Genomic DNA, 17,357 nt, shown 5'->3' on the forward strand with positions numbered 1-17,357 from the left:
TACTTCATAAACCTTGAAATTATATGGCACTCAATAAAACGTGTTGGCAAGTAAGCTTCTGCCACAAAATCCGATAAATAAAATAGGTTAATGCCTCTCGGGAGAAGAACCTGAATTCCACTTATCATTAGATAAGAACTTTCAGTGAGAACCCCTCTAACAAAGATGAGCAATGGCCTCTGATTTAGGGGAGAACAGAGCCTAGCAGAAGAGGAACCGCATCCTCACTGGGTCCAGAAAGGCTCCAGCCCCTTCTCCCTGTGTCTCAAGGTTCCCGAGCACCTGGCCATCTTCGGGCCTTTGCAGGTCAGACACGTCCTGTGCGTCTGAAGCACAGTCCTGTTGACCTGATACGCACCTCACCTGAGAAATAACGATATGCTGGAGATACGAGTGAAGAATTAACAACACTGTGTCTGACTTCCCTGAAACATAGACTTAGCTGTCAAAGTTGCTTCCGAAAGTAAACTTCTGTACACTCGCCCAAAGCAGGGAATAAATTTCCAAGAAGACAAACGAACAGTTCTTCCCCTGGGGTTGTCTCCTTCTCTCTGCGATTGGCACCGCGGAGAATTAACCACCCATCATCTCGAGCGTACAGTGAAACGGTTACGGAGAAAAGGGAGGGGCTTACCGTCTGCCACCGGCTTGGGCTGGGAGCTCTTGAGCCGCAGCGAGGGCCGGAAGCGGGTGCGGTCGTTGAAGCTCCAGCTCTTCTGCACTTTGGTGGGGCTGCCCTCGGTGGTGATGTCCGTGCTGGGGGACCGCCTGTCGCCCAGCGAGGCCTGCCTGCTCTTGACGCTCTGGCCCCGCGGGCTCGCCATGCGTACGCGCTCCTTGAAGCTGAGCTTCTGGCTGTGGGCGGAGCACAGGGCAGCGTTAGCGCGTTTCGGTCAGTGCCGTCCACCCACGTGGGTAAATGCTCGGATGAAACTGCATACGGCCATGTACTTCAATACACAGAGTGTTCTTAGCAAGTAGGGGCACAGCGATACAGTTTTCCCTTATTGCAAATTTGAGCTTTATTGAACCTCTCTGTTCGCATTCAAGTCCGTCTCATTCCACAGTTTTGCACACCCTTCCTGGATTCAACGAAGCCTGAGACCAAGCACAGCGGTTTGTGCATAATGACACTGGAAAGCCCAGAGAACTGGTTTGGTGTTCGCCTTAGAAACAGATTTTAGATTTAACCTCAACTTTTGAGACCTAAAAAAAAAGGTTTTGTTTTTTTCTGCGGGGTGGGGGGAGCATATCTCTTTGTAATTTCTAAAACATTTGTACGGGAAAATGGGGATGACAGTTACACATGCACATGTATCGCATGCATTTTATACTCCAGGCAAGATTACGATTTCCAGATCCATGCGGTCTCAGAGCGGCTGGCGGCACTGCAGACAATATCAATCATACAACACTTAACACCACGTTCATTCTGGTGAGACAAAAACCACACAAGGTAGAACGAACACAGCTTATAATGAACGAGATGACTGACTGATGGAATGAGATGCTGTGTTCACCAGCAGTTTCCTGATATTCGACAGGTTATTGATTTGCTGTGGCAGCTCCTGGTAAATTGTATTTGTTCACGTTCAGTTCTCAGACACCAGCTAGGCCTGAACTGAGGTCGGTTGATAAAGGAAGTGTTAACAAGGCAGCAAAACACAGGGTGCACCTCCGGGCCCTCCTGAGCGCGGGTCGGGTGTGAAGGGCCGGGAAGGGCAGACTGCAGTCAGAGACCTGGATTTGGAGGCCTCGCCTCTAGCTTGGAGATAAAAATAGCAACATAGCTGAGGGACTTTTGTGGGCATCAGATGAACTGTATGGAGCTTTGTGGACCCAGTCTGTTCGTGTTCTTGTTCATTTATAAACTACTGTGCTATTCATTAGAAAGTGATGCCATGGGGGGAGGGAAAAATTGGGATATTAACATACACACACTACTATATGTGGAGCCCTACGTCAAGGACACAGGACAAAAACGCCGGAATTAACCGAGCCCCCATAGCAACTGTTGCCATGGTCTCTCCTAATCTAAACTGGACAGCCCCCTGGCTCCATACTAGGCAAAATAATCACCATGTAGTAACCTTGTATCCTCCTGACCAATCACCTAATGCCATCCTGCCAGTAGGAATTTTCTTTGTCCTGAGGCTATAAAGGTTGGCTACTAGCCCACAAACGGGGTCAGCTCTCCCTGGTCTCTCAGGGAGTGGGCCCGCGGGATTCGCAGCGCCCCTCACCATCTCTGCTGTTTGTTCTCAATAAACTCACTCTTTTCTAAAATTCTTCAGGTCTGGACATTCTTCTTCCAACCCGCGCTCGGACCACGACATTTTGGTGGCCTGTACGGGGCCATCTCCTCCCCCACCTCCTCTCCTCATTTCTTGGGACGCTCTGTGAACAGGCAAGCTTCCGTGAAAGCAACAGAGGAACTCTGGCCAGGGCCACATCCTGGTGTGTTCCGAAGGCTCCACGGCTCGCTTTGCCCCAGTAACTGCCACCTAGAACGGGTGAGGGTCCCTCTGTCTTCCTCCTGACTGCGGACTAGGCCGATTGATACTATGCGGGCACAGGTCAGGCATTTAAAAGCCATTAGGGCGCTTGCCACTTTAAGACTCCTGTGAAAGGATAAGGGGGTCAGGGAACAGACCAGGCTGTTAGCGCATCTGCCCCCAGCAAGAAAACTTCCGTGCACCGTGAGGCACGTATTGGTTCAAGCAGAACACTGAGCCCCCTCCCCTTGGCCGCCGCCTTCCCGGCAGGACTACAAAGCCGATTCCTCAGCCTGTCTTCTCTGTTACACTTTCACCTTTTTCTCCGTCCAGATTGACTTACAGGAGCCTAAGTGTTGCCTCTGAGCCATCCCAGGAGTGCTTTTCACATTTCAGGGCATGGCCAAGCGGTGAGTCACCCGGTGGGTCCCGGGAATCTCTCTCTCTTTTCTTTCTTCCCTGCCCGAGTTGCATGGGGCCTCAGTCGCACGCTCACGGGTCACCTCTCACGGTCAGACGCGATTGTTGGGACAGTCGGCCCATGTTGTGTCTTAGTCACATGGAGAGATCACCGGGACAAAGGGGACGCCTCTCTGTCAGCTGGTGACTCTCAGTACCCCCTTTCTACGGCGTACAGGCTAAGCATGGGTTCTGCTATGTCTCGGGAGCCTCCCTCAGACTCACCCGTCGGCTGTATCCTCAGAAACGGGAAAAATTTGACCCTGAAAATCTCAAATAGAAGAGGCTCATTTTCTTTTGTAACACGGCTTGGCCCCAGTATAAACCGGGGGACCGAGAACAATGGCCTCCTAATGGCACACTAAATTACAACACGATCCTCCAACTTGATCTCTTTTGGCGGAAACAAGGAGGGGACTCAGAGGTTCCTTACGTCCAGACCTTTATGGCCTGTAGTCACCATCCGGAGCCGAGGGACTCATGCCGCATGTGTCTTTCTGTTGCCGCCTTATCCCCCCGGCCCCCCCTGTCTCCCTCTCCAGCAGATCTCTTAGATGACCCTCTACTCGACCTCTCCTGTCCCCCGCCCCATGAACCCCCTGCTTCAGCCCCCGACTCCATCTCAACCCACAGCTCCCCATCAGCCACCCCCTGATCAGGGCGAAAGCCCCTCTCCCCTCCCCACACAAGATCCAGGCCTGCCCAACGCCAGGAAGTAGCAAATGGAGACATGGGCACTATTAGAGTCCATGTTCCCTTTCCCATCGCTGACATTTCCCAAATTCAAAACAAGTTAGGTTCCTTCAGTCAGGATGGCCACAATATTCTTTAGACTCCAGAGAAAACTGGTTAAGATAAAAATTTTTTGAGATTGCAAAAGGGGTTTCTTTTTGCATGTGCAGTTAGAAAAGCTAGTCTGTTGAAATCGTTTTTTCAGAATCCTGACCCTGAGAGAACAAAAATATGCCTAGGAAAAAGTCTGAAGTTAACTCTTATCATGTCCTTGAGCTACAAAACACAGCCCACTTTGCCTGAGACTTCAGCCTTGGGTTAATTAGTAGAACTTCAAGCCAAGGGGGAAAAAAAAAAACAGGCAAAGAGACATTTTAAATCTCAAGTGGAAACTATGAGATCTCTGACGGCCTGGATATACGTTTATGTCTCAGTATGTGTCTGTGTCTTTGGATAATATTGCTGAGGTTAATTTGTAAATGAGCTCCATTTAATTGGCTTAAAAGAAAAGTAAGCACTTACAAATAAAACAATTCTAAAACAAGAAAAATTAAGCTAAATTTCAGGTTCACGTGAACTGGGAAATAGTCAATATTAAATTAATACCTGGTGTTAATGTTTTTGTTTGTTGATCTAATTAATAGACATGTCTTGAGCCATCAACATTAAGTATAATACTTTTATTGTGACTAGGTTTAATATAAACTAAATAGGATCTTATTATATCTGTTGCAAATTTGTCAGCAATGAAAATAACTCAATGTGAAGAAACTTTTTTTTTCTTTTTTTTGCAGTACGTGGGCCTCTCACTGTTGTGGCCTCTCCCATTGCAGAGCACAGGCTCCGGATGCGCAGGCTCAGCGGCCATGGCTCACGGGCCCAGCCACTCCGTGGCATGTGGGATCTTCCCCGACCGGGGCACGAACCCGTGTCCCCTGCACCGGCAGGTGGACTCTCAACCACTGCGCCACCAGGGAAGCCCAATGTGAAGAAACTTTTAAGAAAAGAAAATACAAATGAGATAAGAGTTTTGGGTGAACCTTTTAGGAATAATTATGTTTTAGAAATGTCTACTTAAGAATAATCTCTCCAGATATTCAACAACTTAAAACATTTAGAGTTGTGCTAAATTAAGTGAAAGGATGGAAGTTTATTAAATAACTAGGCCATTTCCAAATAAAATAAGATACTGAAACATTAATTACTGAACATTGTCTTCCTTCTACAGAGAAACAAAAGGTTTGGAACTATTAAAAAAATGTGTTTGGTGCCACACTGAGATATTTTCTATAAGAAAGCACATTCTTAAAAAATTATTATTTGGATGTATGTTTACCAATCTACAGAGTGCTGACATAAAGGACAGTTCATGGTTGCTTAAGGAAAGTAGGATGTATGTTTTTAGTAAAAAAAGGTATGAGGAATGGAATTACATTTTATTAAGAAAAAAGGAAGTAGGTCTAATTTAGAGTTGACGGCTCCTGAATGGAAAAATAAAGTGAGAGATACAGAAAGTGATAGAAAGTTTTGTGAAAAGTGGCCCCTGAGGAAAGAGTTTTATGCATGGTCAGGACTGACTAAGTTTATAATGAATTTAATTAAGTAAATGAATTTTAAAAGTAAGCTGGTGCAAAACTTGAATTTGGCTTTTTCTGTTAAGAGGACAAGTTTTCTTAAAATGTTGAACTGCCTCTGATAACAGATTTTAAATTTCTTTACCTCTTAAGTGATCTGTTCTGTACTTGCCTTTGAAATCTTTTATTGTTACCTTGGCTAAGTAAATAACTATTGCTTCCTTAAGTGCTGTGCTCCACAACAGTAACCAAGTTACTTTGTTAATTTTATTGTGATCAGATTTTAAACGTGCCTTCTTACCATGCCTTCATAAGTCTTTTGTCATTATAGACACTTAGAGTTTCACTCTAATGCCTTTGCAAAAATGCTTCCTCTTCAAGAAGATTTATAAAAAGGACTTTTGAATAAATACAAGTTTCTGACTTTCAGACTATAATGCCTAACTTGGTCAGAAATTGAAGAATTCTAATGAAAAACCTGATGGCTTCATAAAGCTGTTAACAAAAAGGATTCATTAGCAAGGACTGAATGAACTGGTAAATGTGGTTATAATTTTCTATAATTATAGAAAATTTGCATTCTATCGGAAAAATTACTGGTTTGCATCTGTGTTTTCCAGGTGTAAGGAAAACCTTCCCCTCAAACGAATTCTGACTTATAGTAATTTGGTGAATTATACCTTTGTGAGCAAAATTGAAACATTTACCTCTTGCCTCTGTCTGCTTCCTCCAGAGATGGGAAACTCTTAGGTTCCCAGGAGCTTTATTAGATAAATTAGGAAGGCTACCTCACTAACAGGTACAGAAATCTCAAGGTATTTTGGGAACCTTGAAAAGGGAGGAATTCACCTAGATCTGGTAAGCGAAATCTGTGACAGGCCCTTGGTGTAAATTTCCTAGCCCTGAGAGGTCTTTTAAAAGTTCAGTCTGAGACTCCTTATAAAAATTTCTGCATGCAGAAAGCCTATATGATCAATTACAGTTATATAAATCATCAGGCCAAGCTTAGTGAGACCAGGCTGAAATATCCTTCTCTCTCTGTTAAGAGAACAAAGTTTTCTTGGAATGTTGCTTTTAATAACAGACTATGTAAATTTCTTTGCCTTTAAGCAATTTGTATTTACTTTTAAAATCTTTTGTTACTTTGGTAAATAAATATTATTTCACAATGATCTATGAAGATCTTGGCACACATAGATAAAGTTCATTCTGCTTCTACAAAAATCAACCCCTCACTGCCAGACTTTTGCCATCCTGATGTCCTTAAAACATGGCAACAGTCTATTCCTAAATCAGGGAATTTAAAATGGGTAAACAACAGCTGTCAATCAGTCAGGGCTATGGAAAAATCCAAGAGGGCTGCTTGGCTTTTGCCAGCTCCCTGACAAAGCTCGTTTTTCATTTGATGGGGTAAAGCCTTCCCTGGCTGCAGGGTTAATGCCCTCACAATGAGAAAAAAAAATTACGTTTCACTGAATATTAAATTCTAGTTTTGTTAATTAAGGTCTGTGTTACCGAGACTCACTTCCCGGATAGTCCCTTGATGTTATGTTATATTGCTAAAAAGTTTAATTGAATTATTAAAGGACACTCTAGTTTGTTTCTAAAGCTTATCTCAGTAATCTATTTTCGGATGAAGATCAGATGCCCCAGACCTACAATCAGGGGATTATGCATACTGGAAAAGACATAATTTAAAGGACTGTCTGCAAGCTGGATGGATGGGGACCCGTTTTGGGCTGGCTAAATGGCTTTCTTTGTAACTATACCCTCAGTTTTAATCAGACTAGCCTGGAGTGGGGTCCCTGGTCAGAGGAGGATGAATATGACGTATTGCATGAAGGTAATTTCACTTTATGTTGGGGAAATTCAAGGAAAAATGCGACTAAGAAATATATTAATGAAGACCATATCCCCATAAATAGCTTGGCATTGGGAACTAAACATGTGGGGATTGGTGTGACCACCAGACGCTTACTTAGTTTAACCTCCCGACAAGACTCTCCTCCAAGATATAACATAATTCAACTAACATTCAGGAATTTGTTATGGCAATCCCCCGGTCACACTCATAATCAGTCAGAGCCCGGATTCTCCCCTTCATGTATAGATGATTACTTCCTTGGAGTTTGGCCTTCCCAATCTAATCCTAGGCCGTGGGGCCCCAGTCTATTTCCAGAGGAAAACTCCCAAAAGGTCAGGGCCTGGCTCTGGGGACCCACACGGGGGTATCCTTGAGGGGCACCGGATTTTCATCTCTATGCAGTAACGGGGTCTATCTGGATCTTCCCACACTTTGGAGGGGCCCCTGCACAATGACTGCTGTGGTCCCAGAGGCGACCATTATGACTACAAAGGATTCAGCTTCCTCAGGAGGGGCTCCCAACTTGGGTCCTTCCTCGAGGAGGCCTTAAGACCTGTCCCAGAGAGACAAAAACGAGCCACGGATTGGGGGCGAGGGGAATGCTTATGATAATCCAATTCTTGATCAGCCCGAAATAATATGTAGCATCTTTAGAGGGCTCTCCTGGTTTGCAGGCATATCCCTCTTAGAGAGGAGTGTTCTCCATCTCACCATCACGGTCCAGGAACCTTGGAAGGCTGAGGTACTAAGGAACAGCAGTCAGCCCCAGGCTCTCTGGCCGAGGGGGTTTTACAAAACAGGAGGGCCCTTAGTGTTATAACAGCTGAGGCGGGGGGTGTCTGTGCCCTACTAAACGAGACAGGCTGCTTCTATAGTAATACCTCCGGCCAGGCTGAAGAGGACCTTCAGATTCTAAAGAAAAACATCAAATTAATAGAAGATTTAAAAGAGAGAGCAGGACAGGCCCCAGTTGGCTTTCCAGCCTCCTCTCCTCTCTGGGGATCCAGATATGGACGTGGCTATTGCCCTTGTTGGGACCATTAATCCTGATAGCCTCTGTTTTGTTGCTTGGCCCCTGTATTATTAACACATTATCTAAGTTCGTCTCCCGACAGGTTCAAAAGATTCAATTCCAGACGGTGCTACAACAAGGATACCAGCCACTTGGCACAAGGACTACGTTGGAACAAGCCGCCTTATCATTCCACGGACTCTCATCTCCCTCCGTAAATACACCCTGACAGAGAGTGGGCACTGGGCCTCAGGGCCCCATGACACCCCGGCCAGCAGGAAGAAGCTAGGAACGGTCATCGCCCCTTTCCCCAGTGACCTGGGCTCCTATGGCCCGAGATGGGGATAGGCAGATAGTTACTCATGAGCAGGGTGTTAAGGGGCCAAAGATTTGGCCCACAAATAAAAAGATGGGAGAATGTAGAGCCCTACATCAAGGACACAGGACAAAAACTCCGGAATTAAGCGAGCCCCCATAGCAACTGTTGCCATGGTCTCTCCTAATCTAAACTGGACAGCCCCCTGGCTCCATACTAGGCAAAATATTCACCATGTAGTAACCTTGTATCCTCCTGACCAATCACCTAATGCCATCCTGCCAGCAGGAATTTTCTTTGTCTTGAGGCTATAAAGGTTGGCTACTAGCCCACAAAGGGGGTCGGCTCTCCCTGGTCTATCAGGAAGTGGGCCCGCTGGATTCGCAGCGCCCCTCACCACCTCTGCTGTTTGTTCTCAATAAACTCACTCTCTTCTAAAATACCTCATGTCTGGACATTCTTTTTCCAACCCGTGCTCGGACCACAACACTATACATGAAACAGACAGCTAATAAGAACCCACTGTACAGCACAGGGAACTCTACTCAATACTCTGTAATAACCTATATAGGAAAAGAATCTAAAAGAGTGGATATATGTATAGGTATAACTAATTGACTTTGCTGTACACCTGAAACTAACACAACATCGTAAATCAACTCTACTCCAATAAAAATATTAAAAAATCCATTTCCATTTTTACGCCAAAAGAATAGTGATGCTGCTACAGAGTGAGGGGCCCAGGGTTCTCCAGGCCTGAAGCAGTGGACAGGAAGGGTCTGAGGCCCAGTCTGGCTGCAGCCTTTGTGGGACATGGAGGCAGCATTCTCACAGATACGGATTATCCGAGACCAAGTGGAGGCCCTTTCTTTTCCACTTTCCGCCACGTCCACTGTCCCCAACTGCAGTGTGCAAACAGCAGATGTGTTGAGTGGATCTGTGCTGTGTAGGTAACAAGAACAGTAACGCTGATTCTTCCATGCCTAGTTGCTTAACAAATGATGTTCTAAAAAGACACCACGTTGTGTGTGTGTTTACGTGAAAACACATCAAACAATGAACTGTGCTGGTCAGCAGGTCCTGGTAATGATATAAACACTCTGGCCATGCAGCTGACAGCTCCGATCCGAAGGGCAGACACAGCTGAGCGGCCGGACTGAAGGCACATGCAGAGAGCAGGCAGGCGGGTTGACACGGGAGTCAGCAGTTCAGGGCTCTGAAGACAATCCCATCAGGCAAGGCTTTCTCTGTACTTGACCAATGTGTGATTACATGGTGGATTCACTCAGCAATAATAACATCGTAATGCTGCATCTTCTTATTCCCAGGCTAGGTTCTCCATGTCATCCAAAACTCACAACATCTAAACAAATCCTCAAAGGGATGGTGCTCAAAGTGTCTACTCTTTTCAAGCTTGTTTTTTTAATAGTAAAAATTTCAAACCTCTTTTCAGTTTCGGCCAATCTGTTCCATTATTTAAATTTATGATGATCTGGTTCAGGAACACACCACTGCACCTTTATTTAGAATAACGAAGGGCTCGTCAACAGAGCTGCCATTACAAGTGTTCTCACTATACTTTATCTAATCCATTACCTTTTCTGGAACTAACAGATGCTAATTACTATAGAAGGTTGGATTTAGTTAATATCAAATTATTTCTCAAGCTTTCAAGATATCTCTCTTTCCTTTGCCAACTGAAGAGGAAACTAATAAAAACATCATAAAACCATTTAACATGAAATTTAGTTTTCGCTCTTTTAAAAATTTCAATTGCTAAAAAAGTAAAAAAACTAAAATAGGTATCAGCATTAAATCCGCCATGGTTTATTTACAGTAACAAAATATTTAAAAACAATTGCTCCCATAAGAATATTTTTAAAAATTGCCCCTATAAAACATTTAATATTGTCTTTAAGAATTAATGGAAAGTGGAAATAATATTATTTTCTGAATATTAGTACAATTTAAGGCACTTAAGTTGATATAAATGAGTTCCAGGTGCCTCTTCCCCTTTTGTCCTTCTAAAGTACATGAATGTTTGCCAACGTCTAATGTTAAAAAAATTCTCTAGAACTATTTTAAAGTGAACACAACATAGTACACACTAAATTAGAAAAAAAAAAGATGTAATGTTTTCAGTCTTTGTTCTGACATAATTGTATGACAGTTAAGAATAACATCCTAATCCAGAACTTTTTAGCCAAACAAAATTTCCTTTTCCAAGGAAAGGAAAGGCAAACAGGCAAAGATCTGTTCTTGTGTCCTCCTACAAAAAAGTCACTTTCATTTTTGTTTCTAGTTCGCTTCCCCTTTGGAAATCAAAAGAGTATCTTGATCAGATGACTATTAAACGGATTAGGTGGTTGTTACTGAAAACACACATTGATTACAAATATAGACTCTTCACGAGTCCACTGAACTTTTCATTATTTTTCGGCTTTTTTTTGTGATACCTATGAACATGATTTTTGAGGAAGGTTTACGTAACAGTGTTTTTAGGTAGATTGCCAAAGATTATCCCCAAGAGACAACAAAGAGGTCTCTCTTTGGAGAAAGTAACCAAAAGGTTGCTGTGGTCATTGATGGTGTGCAGCCCCTCGTCAAGTTCAAATGGCTGGGAAGCAGCCGACCACTGGATGATCCCTGCCAGGGACTGGGCGGCATCATGGCATCCCCATGGGAATCCTCTCGGACTCAGAACCCTGGAGTTACTGGTACGCTTAATTAGGGCTTTACCCCTTCACAGGATTAGCATCCTACAAATTCTCGCCTCTGGCACAATATGCCTATGGAACCAGGACAACCCAGTGCGTGCACAGCGCAGCATCATCCCACCACCAGGAGGCGCTGCGCGGACCTGCCTGTTTGTCCCCAGGGCTGAGAGGGTCCAAGCAGGCAACAGGCAGCAGGGGAATTACGAGCGGGTTGGAAACCTCATTCAAGAGTCCTTAGAAGAGTGAGTCTGAGCAGGGCTCAGTAGGGTGGCAGAGTAACCTGGTCATGCACCTGAGGTTAGTTGGCATTCTCAGATCTCATGTCAGTAGCCAGGATGCTGGTACCTCTGCTTCCATGAGGTGTGTATTCTGAAGAGCTTCTGCTTATGACTACAGACCTTACTAGGAGTGAGGAGACACAGCAGCAGTTACTAGGTGGTCACCACCAGGAAAGCACTCAGGGGTTTGTGGTCTTTCTTGAAAAACAAAGCCATTTGGCTTCATTGTTTCTCATATGTTAGTACAAGGACTAGTTAAACACTAAGGACAAACTGTAGTTTAATTGTGCTGCTCAGAACAGATCCAGTGCTCTTAATGGTTACGTAGAAATAATCAGATTTGACATAGGCATTCCAAACGATGGTAGTCTATGTCTTAGCATCTGTTTCACACGAAAATAAGAATATTAATATTTTAGGATATAGCAACCTTTGTAGTAAATAACAATGCAACATAGTATAAATGATGGAGGAGTAAAATATTCCAGAACTTTTAAAGATAAATACTTATAGGAATCAATGAAATAAATAACATTAATTGCTTTGAAATTAAAAAAATTCTTGATTTGTATGAAGCCTGCACTTGTAGTTAAGATACATAACCAGTTGTAAGAACGCATGTGCCAAAAGACAGAAGAAAATATTCTAGGTTGAATATAAGAAAAAAAGAATTTTTCTTGTATTAAGTCTTACTGTGTGTTTTTAAAAGACTAAATCCTTTCCCTCTATCAATAAAGGTGAACAGAAGGAGAGACCATTTAAAAAAAATGTTTTTGAAACAACCTAGCCTTTTGCCAATAAGGATACAAGTTGACTACACTGAGAAAAGAAAAACGGTCTTGTCTTACTGAGTTTAGTTTAACAACACATGTAGATCATTCACTGTACACAGAAGAAAGAAAATGTAAACAGTGGAAAATAAATGCAGAAGAAATATGAACACACAATGTTTTCCATCAGTGTTCTAGATTCTCTCCCAAGACTCCCACTTCTCAGAACCTAATAAAGGCAAGCACACAGGAGCAGTTCCGGCAAAGCACCTGGTGGATCACAGCACAGGATGAAATGTAATAAAAGAGTATCACTTATGCTTTAACTTTTAAGATACCCATCTTTGAAACAGCCTCACAAGTACCTGTTATAGCAACTTCAGAGAGTCTACTAGGAAGTCCAGCAGGGTTCTCTTAGTGCCTCATAAAGTGCCTTAAGGCAGTTTAACTACAAAGCAGGCACATAGCCACCAAGTGTTGATTAAGGAGACAGAGTAAAGCAGAAGCAATGAGATTTACAGATAATCCCAAATCTCTGATGTATGATCTATACCTGTAGCAATAAAAACTTAACAGGTAGGAAGAAGTAAAAGCTTTCTTGTACCATCGTGATGACTAACAACCTAATCAACCTTGTCAAGGAGGAAGAGAAAAAGGTGAGGATACCGGCTGAATCCAGCTGGATGGGTTTACAGGTAGATTCTCTTCTCAGAAAGTGACAATTTATACCCAAACAGAGAACCATCTAGCTTAAAAAATGAGTTGTAAAAATTACTTAATGGAATGATTAATTAAAATAAACCAATAGACACCATTTACCACCACATATGAGATTAGAACTGTTTTAGTGGGAAGATAGAGGGAAACAAGTGAATGGTGAAATGATGCCCAAGAAGCTGCGCTTACGGCTTCGGCTGAGGAACAAAGCGGCCTCAGTTGAGATGAACGGGGATTCACACCTGACCCTGTACCGATGTTCACTCTTTTGGAACTTTAAGAGCTCTTTTGGAGACTGATGAGTTGGATTTTTTTCTTTTTTGGCCGCACTGCATGGCATTCGGGATCTTAGCTCCATGACCAGGGATTGAACCCATGCCCCTGCAGTGGAAGTCCTAACCACTGGACCGCCAGGGAATTCCCTGACGAGTTGTATTTTTAAAGAAAAATTTTGGATCTGTCACAAACAACATGTAACCAGCCTGGGGCTGCGTGTCTTTCATTAGCCCAAGATGCTGTACATGAATTTTTAGAAAACATATCCTAACCTCAGTGTAGAAAGACAAAATCTAACAAGAATGTCCCGAAGCAGGGAACCCAGTACCCGAGGGGTGTACGTGAGCGTGTGCAGTGCCCACTCCATCCTGCAGAGAGAGGCCTGATCTACAATCCTGGCCCCTCAGTCGGCGGGCGCCAGTGCCGGAGGGGCGCTGGCCCTGTATTAGACTTTTCTACATCTGGGACCCTCCAAGCTCTCAGAACAGAGAAACCGGCTCCCCGCCGTGCCCCGCCCCCCCCAGCGCCACCTCCCGAGGAAGTATTTAGGAGATTCCAGGCTCTGGAGGACAACAGAGTTGGCTGCAGCACATCTACGCTGGTCTATCTGAATCACATCAATACAGCCTTGGCCCAAGCAGTAAAGGCTCTGCACTTGGAGTGTGCTGGTCAGTCCATCTGAACGTGGGTCCAGCACCCACCGGCAATATTCTGGACCCAGAGCTGCTTCTTCCAAGGGGGAATTCTCATTAGGATGCACTTCCTTTGAGCGGATTTGCTGGAGTGCCGGCAACTTTGTTATTTCCTGAGATGTTGCTATTGTTGTTACAACATACTGCATCCATTAGGCAGTCTTGTTCATTTCAGGGCCACAGCAGGGGGGAAGAAAAGGTAATATTCAAGCGGGGCTGCAGCTTATTTCCTTCAGATTATTGACATGTTTTTAATTTTTCATTTTCTCTCTTTTTATATTCCTCCTCTTTACCTCTTCTGTTGGTGTTTTATCTCTCTTCGCATAAAGTACTGGAGGTCAGGGGCATTTTATTACTCCATCCAAGGGGTATTTATAGAGCACATGCCCTGTCATAGCTTCACACACGGTGACGTGATGTGTAACCGGAAGGCAGCAGACCCGAGTGTGTGTGGGTGAAGCGTGAAGGCACGCGTGCCACGCACGAACACACGGTGTGTTCGTGGTGATTTCTGCCAAATGTCCAATGACCACAGAGAAGCCAGAAATCTCTCTGTGATTCTCTGAGTCAATAGCCCAGCTCAGTGGTTCCATGTATATTCCATGTATACCTGCCGACAGGGGAGTGATCTTTGACAGCCTCAGTCCCAAGCATGCAGAACAGATTTTAACATCATGACATTTAAAACGTTTGGTTGTAGTCTTTTTGGTTCGTGTTTGGCCCGAGGGGCGGCAGCTAGACCACCTGGGTTCTGCCTGTGCTCTCTGCTTTGGTGACCTTGGAAGAAGTGCAGCATCACCGCCAGCCCAAGGTGGCCCCTCATGCAGCGCGGCCATGGAGGCTGTGCAGAAGCAAACACCTCCACACGACTTGCAAATGTCCCCTCTGGAGGATGAAACCGAGACAGGTGACCCGATTCTCAGGTAGCTGCAGAGTCCCTGCCAAAGAGGGTCTCTGCCCTTAGGACTTGGAGATAGGTTCCTCTTTTTTTTTTTATTTATTTTTTTTAACATTAACTGTAAATTGATAGGTTCCTCTTTGAGATAGTCTGTAAATGGATAGCTCCCAAGACAAGGAAGACTTCAAATGTCCCCGAAGAGACTAAAACAGCTTATAATGGCTATAATTTATTTTGTTTAACTTTCTTTGAGTAGTTTCCACACAGAAGGAGGGTGGGGTTTGCGTGGAGTCTACACAAAGGAGGACCAGAGAATCAGGGCTATTCAGCCTGCCTCTTCCAGGATCTAATGCCCAGAACCTCTCTTTGGGCACAAATCTCTCTAAAATGGAGAAGAGCAACTCTTCAAGCTATTAAAACTTTCTGGAAATACCACCCAGGAATAGCCCATGCCTTCTGCTCTCTATCTGCCACATAAGAGAAGGGTCTCTAGCACCACCCCCTGTGTAGGCTTCCCTACCCTGGAGGAGTGCGTGCGTCTGACCATGCCCGCCTCCCATCGTAAACGAATGCGTTTATGTTTCGGTTCATAAGCGTTTTAAGTGTTAACTGAGATAATGCAAAAATGGATGACCCAGAGACTCATCACCTCAAGAGAACTCTCAAAACTGATTTCAGGACATGAAGAAATGTGTCATTAGTATATCAGTACCGAGCTAAAGGAACAACCCCTGCCCAGGGCTGGCCAGGGGTTGCCTGTGTTTCCTCATTACTAGAACGGGTGGCAATGACAGGAAAAGCCTTGTGTCCCTTGTGGAGGGGGATTCCAGGTGTCTGGGACTCCCTGCTGGTTCTGCCTCTGTTCCCCGTCACCCCACCTGTGCTGGGACCCGCCTGCTCTGTCCTCCAGGGCTCTGCTCCCAAACCCAGACCTTCCCTGGCACTCAGGAACCCAGATTAAAATGTTCTCTTTCAGCTCCTTTTCCCTCTGGGTCTAGTTTTCTGCTATTCAGTCTGATACAGCATTTATTTCCTTCTAAGGCACGAAAGAATGACCACACAGTGTAGCTGATCTGGTGAAGTGTCCAGGAGGATTACCTTCTTCCTAAAGGAAGGGAGACTATTCGTTTGGATCAGATCACCTGAGTAGACCTCAGCTCTGAATGAGCGGGAGACGTTGCACAGAGAGTGTTCTTACCTCCTGGACACAGTGTTCATTTTGTCCCTCACTCCTACCCCCTCCCCATACCATACTGTTTCTCACTTTAAAAGAAGGACCCTGGTGAAGGGGAGTATATCTTATCCTGCTTCATGGGATTTGAATACTTGGGTAAGACTTCTGTCTGGGAAAACAGTAGCAAGGAACAACCAAAGACCATAATTATTATTTTTACCCCAAACATCCCATGCTCTGCAGACTGTAAAAAGCAGTGAGTGAGTTAGGGAAAGACACTTATGCTCCCAAGGGGGGAAAAAAAAATCAACAAAACAGCAACCTTTGCAGGCAATCTTGTGAAAGGTCCCTTTTAACCACCTTGTATTTGTTGATTTTGCTCACACGATACGCAGTTAAAAGCATCTGTTAGGCATCAGATTTATCAACAAACACGAAGCAGAACAGAAATCACAAACCTGCTTGATGCTTCCCCTTGTTCTTTCCTCCAGGTGCGTGCAGACAGAAGAAAAATGATGATAAATGGTGAATACATTTATAGCGCTTGATAATGACCAAATTGGAGACTGGGGAATGAAGTACCTTAATTAATCCTTTCTGAGCAAGAGCCATACAAGCAAGACACTTTATCATGAACGTACCCAACTTTCTGACATATATCCTTGGTGGTACAGACCCGAGACAGCACAGCACCAATACTGCCCGCATGTGACCCAAAACTATAGACTCTTCATCAGCCTAAGTTATCCATGGTTTAGGCAAAGTGGTTCTGGTCTAACCGGCATCAGCAGAGACCGTGAGAAGGGCGGTGCGGGTTGTGCTGAAGCTGGAGTCCCTGTGGTTCAGGCAGACTCAATCTGGGTTAGTTCATCTGTGACCGTGGCCTTGTGTCTCCGTCACTTGTTGGGGCAGATTTTGTTTTTGTGCTGTACAAAGTATGAATGCCCTTGCAGGACATCAGACACACAGACAACCTAGCTCAGTGTCGGGTGGTCTGTCTAATAAGCCACTTGGGCACGTTCGGGTCTACGCAACATGGCATGGGGTCCCCGCTCTTGGCAAATGCGCTGTGTCCTTGGGCGGGAGTCTTGCTTTCTTGTGGGTCTCGGTGCTCTTATGAATAAACTGAAGGCGCTGGAGTTGGTAATCTCTGAATTCTAACCCTAAGGTACCACGTGGCACCCTAGGAGCCTGACGGCTCCCTGAAGCTTCACAGACGATCTGACTCATTTCCCAGAATAGCACATTTACCTGTGCTTCACCCCTGCATAGCCTTCACTCCCTTTGAGATGAAAATCAAGAAGTGAGTTCCTTCTCTAAATCCTTCTGTTGTTAAAACAAAACTTGGAAATAGCAACTGCTAAGACCTCCAAAGTGCACGTG

At 44.6% G+C, this 17,357-nt stretch overlaps 1 protein-coding gene across 1 annotated transcript in view; it reads right to left on the reverse strand.

The window, feature by feature from the left end:
• Nucleotides 1–17,357, reverse strand: part of KCNQ5 (potassium voltage-gated channel subfamily Q member 5) — a 575,985-nt gene that overhangs the window by 57,416 nt on the left and 501,212 nt on the right. Inside the window, exons 9-11 of the mRNA XM_065888664.1 lie at nt 16,433–16,459; nt 11,515–11,571; nt 635–855 (exon numbers count right to left, since the gene is read on the reverse strand). Of these exons, the coding sequence (XP_065744736.1) occupies nt 635–855; nt 11,515–11,571; nt 16,433–16,459 (305 nt within the window). The remainder of the gene's footprint in view (nt 1–634; nt 856–11,514; nt 11,572–16,432; nt 16,460–17,357) is intronic.

Source organism: Phocoena phocoena, chromosome 12 (assembly GCF_963924675.1).
Source record: "Phocoena phocoena chromosome 12, mPhoPho1.1, whole genome shotgun sequence".
Classification (NCBI taxonomy): Eukaryota; Metazoa; Chordata; class Mammalia; order Artiodactyla; family Phocoenidae; genus Phocoena; species Phocoena phocoena.